The sequence below is a fragment of the Sipha flava genome, unplaced genomic scaffold (genome assembly GCF_003268045.1).
Source record: "Sipha flava isolate LNK unplaced genomic scaffold, YSA_version1 19234_pilon_pilon, whole genome shotgun sequence".
Taxonomy (NCBI): domain Eukaryota; kingdom Metazoa; phylum Arthropoda; class Insecta; order Hemiptera; family Aphididae; genus Sipha; species Sipha flava.
The window spans coordinates 2,341-9,061 of record NW_020272680.1 but is presented as its reverse complement, the minus strand read 5'-3'; the positions used below and the strand labels follow the sequence as shown (position 1 = coordinate 9,061).

General features: G+C 56.8%; 2 protein-coding genes across 2 annotated transcripts; both read right to left on the bottom strand.

Annotated features, from left to right (window-relative positions):
* Positions 1-1,421: 1,421 nt before the first annotated feature.
* On the bottom strand, positions 1,422-2,147 carry LOC112681519. The gene has a single exon (XM_025551770.1). It carries the CDS (start codon positions 2,145-2,147, stop codon positions 1,422-1,424), a length of 726 nt encoding a protein of 241 aa, XP_025407555.1.
* A 23-nt stretch (positions 2,148-2,170) lies between these two features.
* On the bottom strand, positions 2,171-2,692 carry LOC112681518 (RNA polymerase II degradation factor 1-like). Its single transcript, XM_025551769.1, has one exon. It carries the CDS (start codon positions 2,690-2,692, stop codon positions 2,171-2,173), a length of 522 nt encoding a protein of 173 aa, XP_025407554.1.
* Between the last annotated feature and the right edge of the window lie 4,029 nt (positions 2,693-6,721).

Sequence of the window (6,721 nt, the reverse complement as noted above, 5' to 3'; positions counted from 1 at the left end):
GTATGTGCCGGAAATCAGACAGCGATTGTATATCTTCAGCATCCACTCCGGGTTGACACGATGTACCGCCACGAGCAGCGTCGTGTTAATCCCGTCGGGTCCAGGCGCCTTATTTTTACTACGGATCCGCACTATCCCCGCTTTCAATTCGTCGGCCGTGAAGGGAGTTACCGGTTCGGTGACATGCACCGGGTCACCCACGTCGGTGCTGCGCGTGGGGAAGAGTCCGTCGGCGATTCTCCTTACTGTCGCTTCTTCCATTTGAGCCGTCGCTGGCGGATCTCCCAGCCTCCTGAGGACGGTCTTGTACGGCCTTCCCCACGGGTCGTTGTCCACCGTCCGGACCATATCGTCCCAGCACCGCACCTTGCTCCTACGTATTGCAGCCTTCAATTCCCTCCGCGCTTCTCTGAAGGCCAGAAGGGTGGCCTCCGGCATCGGGCGGTCATAGTTCGTAGGCGATGATGGTCCCCTTCTCCTCGCGACTCGGGATGCGGTCCTTCTGAGCTCGCGTTTCCATCTGTTGCACGCCGCACGTAGGGCTGCGATCTCGCCGTTCCACCAATATGCCGGCGGCTTGCAGTCCCTAGGCACTCCTTTGCGCAAAACGGAAAGGTCGGCGGCCATGGTCACCCTACGCTCGAACTCGTCGGCGGCCCCGTGCAGGTCTTGGTCCGCAGTGCTTGTGTCCGTCCACTCCGCCAGCATCAGCCCCGCCTCAAACAGGTCCAGGTCTATGCCCTTTGTCGTATCCCACCTTCGGCTCGGAGTTAACCTGGGTAGTGCTCTCTGCGTGGTGGAGATCCGGAAGTCAATCGTCTGGTGGTCAGATCCGTTGTCGTTGACCGTGTCCACCTTCCAGTCGCTCGCGTACGGCATCAACGGCTCAGAAACAAAAGTTAGGTCAACTATCGACCCCGCTCCTCTACCAACGAAAGTGGGCTCAGATCCGGAGTTGAGTATGGACATTCCTAACGAATCCACCAGCGCAACCAGCTCGTTCCCCCTCGGGCACGTTTCCCAGTCGCCCCACACTGCCGACCTGGCGTTAAAATCCCCGGCCACGGTGATTTTGGCGCCCGCTTCCAGACTCCGGATGCTACTCTCCAGACGTTGGAGAAAGTCGGTGAAATGGGGCAGCGCATGTCGCGGGGAGACATAGCAGCTGTAGGCGTACAACTCACCTTGGAGCCTTGCGGCCACAAACTCCGCGTCTCTCGTGATGATTGCAACCGTCACCCTAGGGCCGAACACTCCGATCGCCGCTCTCCCGGTTCCAGAATCGGTCAACCATCCACCCTCGCCGTGGGATACCCCGTGGGGGTCGGTCGCAAGTACCACATCCACCCTGTCCTCCGAAACCGACTGCATTAGCAGGTCTTGGGCCTGCCTGCAGTGGTTCAGATTGATCTGCCTGACCCTCAATCCCGCGCTGGCGCAGGATCGGTAGCGCCCTTCCGGGGCTCCTCCTCTTGCATCCCGCCTGCCGGTGTCCTTCGATCGGCTGGCGGTGCGTCGCAGCTGGCTGTGCGGTGACCCGGGAGCCGACACCTGAGGCAGCAATCCTTCCGGTCCGGACCCTTGCATTCCGCGGCTAGGTGACCCGTCTCGAGGCACCTGAAGCACCTGGGCTGGTACGCATCCAAAACCTTCACCCTGCAGACTGTCCATCCGATTTTTATCCTACCTTTAGTTTGTAGCGCCTTTGCTTCTCTGGCCGGTACTTCAACATGCGCAGTGCTACTTCCTCTGGTTCCCGGTTTGAGCGTCATCCGTAACCTCCTCTCCGGAGTGCCACTCTCCCCGTTGACCACCGCCATGACCTCCTCCTTGTCGACCCATTCCGGGATGCCGAGGATGAGGACTGGCCGCGTCTTCTCCGGGCGCCCAATCCGCGCCTCTTCGCCCAATTTCTCCCTGAGGTCCCTCGCGAGCGCGTCCGCCTTTTCCGCTCCTCCTTTAACCTCCAGGAGGATGGCGCCGGACTTTGTTTTTCGCGCCCCGATGACTTCCACTCCCAACTCTTGAAGGTTCACCGCTGTGGTGACCCTGCTCATAATTAAGGCGTAAGTTTCCCCATCCCGGGGAGGCCCGACAGTCACTGCCTGAGTCCTGGGGACCCTGACCACCTGCTGTCTCTTCCGCATCTCTGTCTCGTTCACTGTCCTGTTCACAACCTGATTTCGCCGCCAGTATCTTTCCTCCGCCTTCCTTTCTTCTTCACCACTTCCCATTCTTGCCCCGGTTGTGGTTGTTGCTGTTGTTGCTGTTGCGGCTGTTGTTGCAGCTGCTGTTGTGGCTGCTGCCGTTGCTGGGGTTGCTGCGAAGGCTCCTGTTCTATTCTCTTCGTGGTCTTCTTCTGAGGTATTTTGCCTTGTCCCATGGTCGAACGCTGCTGCTGCTGTTGCTTCTGCTGCTGATTCTGCTGCTGGTGCTCTTCGCCGAACTTTTTGTGTTGCAGCTGAAGTGTTTCAGTTGCAACAACAAGTTTTGAAATTGCTTCAGTTTGGGCGTCCAGTGTTTCTTTGAAGGAATCCTTCAGACACTGGACTATCGCAGCCATTTGAAGTTTCGTTCGGTCCGGGGAATCCGCAGCGTATTCTTCCACCTTCTTCGAGTGTTCCTCTAATACCGGGGTTTGGCTGCCCTCACCGAATTCTCCTATTTTAATTTGGGTCGTTCTGCTAATCATTTACTTCGGCTCTACTCGACCGCTTAACTTCCCCCATTTGATCAGACCCCTTGTCGCATTCGCTAAAGTCGCGACAAGTGCCTTTATCTCTTTTTTTGTGTTGACTGCTGCAGCCACCTCTTCATCCAACTTTCTGGAGGTTGAATACACCGCCTCCAGGTGTCGGAGGAATTGTGTGTTTCCTACCTCAACGCTCGGGACATCAGCTGTGGACGCGACCTTCAGCTTCTGTGCCAGCGTAGTCTTTTCCAATTTTTGTTTAGTCGTAGGTAGTTCCGTTTTCTCCAGTTGTCACTCACGTGAGTGCCCACCGACGCCTGTGAAGGAACGCCGGTGGTCTTGGGATCGCAGCTCGACCCCACTGAACTCCCTTGCTGTTTCAGTGAAGTAGGCTCCTGGGGGATATCCGAGCCCCCTGGAGCAGTACCTTTAACGTTCATTTTGTCTTCCATCATGAAGTTTCAGGGTTTGCCGGGGGTTTTTACGTCCCGGCGGTGAGGATTACAGTTTTCCTTCTGTGCCCTTTTGCTGTTGGTAGCAGGTGGTTGCAATACCTACCACCCCCAACCAATTAAGGTCAGAGGCGGCTCTTTGACGACCCCAACTAGTTAAAGTCAGGGCGGGTTGGGTACCTCTTGGCACCGACCGGAGTCGGTGAGCCCCCCCACCACGGCAAGGTGGGTCCCGTCGAGGGGGAACCTAACCTAACCTAACATAACCTAACCTAACCTAACCTAAACTTTTTTTTTTTTTTTACCGCTAACCAGGGAGGGAATTAGGTTTCCCCATTACGGCCTCCCTGGCAGCATCATTTATTGAAAATGAAATACACAATACATACAAATTACATATGGTATAAACAATATATATAAATACATAACATGGGGGCCTCTAACCACCCTAGTTTTGGCCATTCAGCCCACAGAAGTCAACTTAACTAAGTGGAAACACTTCTTTCTTCTTTCTGCCTCTCCCTCTCTAGCTCCTCCTTCCGGCCAATGATTTCCTCTACCATCCGGACGAAAAGCTCCCTTTGTTGGACAGCTGCCTCCATGATCCTTTTCGTCAGCTTCATATCCGTGGGTAGCTCTTCCGCAGATGGTCCCCACAGAAGGTCCGCCACATCCTCAGGGCAAGGATGTCTTCCCAGGAACAGCACCAGGTCGCGACGCTCGAGATTCCAGTACATACATATAAACAATGTATGTTCTGCGTCATCCAACTCGGACGGGCAGTGAGGGCAAGCCGAGCTGCGCACTCTGCCCTTTGACCACAGGTATTTCTGGAAACATCCATGTCCCGTGAGAGCCTGCGCCATGTGGAAACTCACCGACCTCGGTCCCTGGTTCCACCATCTGGACAGGTCCGGGATCAGCCGCCTCGTCCATCCCGCTTTTGTCGTAGACTCCCACATTTCCTGCCATTGCCTGATAATCACGGCAGTCGTCTGGCGTTTCGATAACTCGGTACCGGTTCTCTTTGCCAACGCCGCGTCTTTCCTGCTGGCAGCCTGCAGGAATACGGGAGGCATCCTGGCCAGCACGAGAGCAGCCATGTCCGACACCGTACGATAGCACCTTGCTACTCTAAGTGCTGCACCTCTCTGTGCTTGAAGAAGGAGATTCCTGCTCTTTTGGGTTTCCATGACCCGCTACGACCAGATCGCCGCACCGTAAAGCAGCCGGCTATGAGCAGGCTACGTTTACATTGGGACGGGCCTCCGACGTTGGGCATAAGTCTCCCCAGAGCAGTCACCGCCTTCTTCGCTCCCGCTGCCGCTGCGCCGGCGTGTTCGACGAACGACAATCGGGTGTCCAGTTGGACTCCCAGGTACCTCACCGAACGCCTGACCGGGACCTGACACCCCTGGACGATCAACCTTGGCTCGCGGTACGAATGTTTTTTGGACAGGACGACGCGCTCCGACTTCTCCGGTGCCAGCTGAAGGCCGTTAGACGCCATCCATATTCCAATGTCTTTAAGAGTCGGGTTCAATACCTCCTCGATGAGCTCGGTGTTGTGAGCCACCGCCACGACCGCCACATCGTCCGCAAACGCGATTATTCGAACCCCTTCTCAAGTAGGGAGCCGCAGTACACCATCGTAGAAAATGTTCCATAGGGACGGCCCGAGAACCGAACCCTGTGGGACACCGCATGTGACCGGCATGTGGATGTCGCCGTCAACCAAAAGGCTTCGCCCGTACATATACGATCTGAGCACCTTGATCAGATACTCCGGAGCAGCAGATCTACGCAGTGCCTCGTCGATCAGGGTCCACGGCGCCGAGTTGAAGGCGTTTCTGACGTCCAAAGAGACGAGAACGCACAGATGCCTGTCCTGTACCGGCCCCCGGTTGGCACCATGGGCCGCTTTCAGGACGTCCTCGATCGCGTCGGTGGTAGACCTTGCTCGTCTGAACCCGTACTGCGTGTCACTGACTGCTCCGGCTCTTGCGATGTGCGACTCCAGCCTGTTGAGCAGCACTCTTTCAAACACCTTGCCGGCCCCATCCAGCAGGCTTATCGGTCGGTAGCTGGACGGGAGGTTCGGTGGTTTACCTTGCCCTTTTGGCAGTAGAACCAACCTCGCGCGCTTCCATCTCAGCGGAAAAACCCCGTTTGCCAGGCACGCGTTGTAGCAATCCACAAAGACCTCGGGAAACCTGCCGAATGCTGGCCGAATAATCTCGTTCGGCACGAGGTCGGGTCCCGGTGCCTTGCCCAGTGGTAGCCTGGCGACAGCACGGCCCACTTCTTCGGCGGTTATCAGGGGCACCGAGGTAAGCGCATCTGATGTTTCGACCAGGAGTGCAGGTTGCTGTACTACCAGGGGGATGTGTTCCCAGACCGTGGGTGGTAGTGCCGGGAAAAGTCCGCGAGCCACGCTAGCTCTGAGGTCCCGATCCAAGTTAGGTGTGTGGAGACCCAACCTTTTCGTCACCAGCCTGTACGGGACTCCCCAGGGGTCGTTGTCGACAGTGAGGCAAAGGTCTTTCCAGCTTTTCTCCTGGGCACTCCTGATCGCACGCTTGAGATCAGCTTTCGCCTTTTTATACGCCTCCCTTTCAGCTTCGCGCGTCGTCACCGGTGATCTGCGACCGGCGCGCTGGTAGCACCGGCGGGCAGCTATTGCAGTCTTGCGCAGATCTGCAATGTCTCTGCTCCACCAATGGACAGGCCTCTTCCCATTCAGGGCGGCCCTTTTTGGCATCGTGGCTTCGCATGCGGTGGTCAGAATGTGATTCAGACGATCGGCATGGCAGTCGGGGGTCGCGGCTGGAGGCAGCCTTGGGGGAGCACCTACGAGGTCCCAAAAGATGCCCAACATCTTTGGGTCCAGCTTTCTGGTTGACCAGCCGGCTACCGAGCCTCTTGCAGGGCCACGTGTGTAGCCGCGAGCCTTTGGCGATACTACGGTGTATGTGATATACATGTGGTCGCTCGCAGTGTAATCTTCGAGTACCCTCCAATCTCTGACTAGTTGATGGTTGCTCGGTAGGGACTTCGCCATAGTAACGTCGATGACTGAAGCCGCATTCACCCTCCTGTACGTCGGCGTGGTTCCTGTGTTGCAGACCGTCATCCCGAGTGACGCAGCGAGGTCCGATAGGAGAGCCCCTCGCAAGTCGTCCGTGTCTGAGCCCCATCCAGCAGAGTGCGAGTTAAAATCGCCAGCCACGATGAGGTTATCCTGACTTGCAGAGTCGTTGCGGATTGACGCTTCGAGACCATCGAGAAATGCGTCAAAGACGTGTGTCGTGCAGTTAGGGCTGCAGTAGCAGTTATAGAACAAGATGTCCTCGACTCTAGCCCAAGCGAAGCCCATGCCAGCTCCGCGATCGGTCACCGCCGGACGTTGGTTGCCCGCGACGAATATGGCGCACTTTCCGTCGGTACTCTGAATCCACCGGTCGTTATCGCCCATTGGTCGGTGGTAGTCGCTAATCAGGACGATCGTTGCGTCGACTTCGGTGATGGTCTGGAGCAGCAGTTGTTGCGCCGCCCAACAGTGGTTTAGGTTTATTTG

What these genes read in the sequence shown, in the direction of transcription:
- LOC112681518 (XM_025551769.1), bottom strand. Translation starts at nt 2,692, where the DNA reads ATGATTAGCAGAACGACCCAAATTAAAATAGGAGAATTCGGTGAGGGC.
- LOC112681519 (XM_025551770.1), bottom strand. Translation starts at nt 2,147, where the DNA reads ATGCGGAAGAGACAGCAGGTGGTCAGGGTCCCCAGGACTCAGGCAGTG.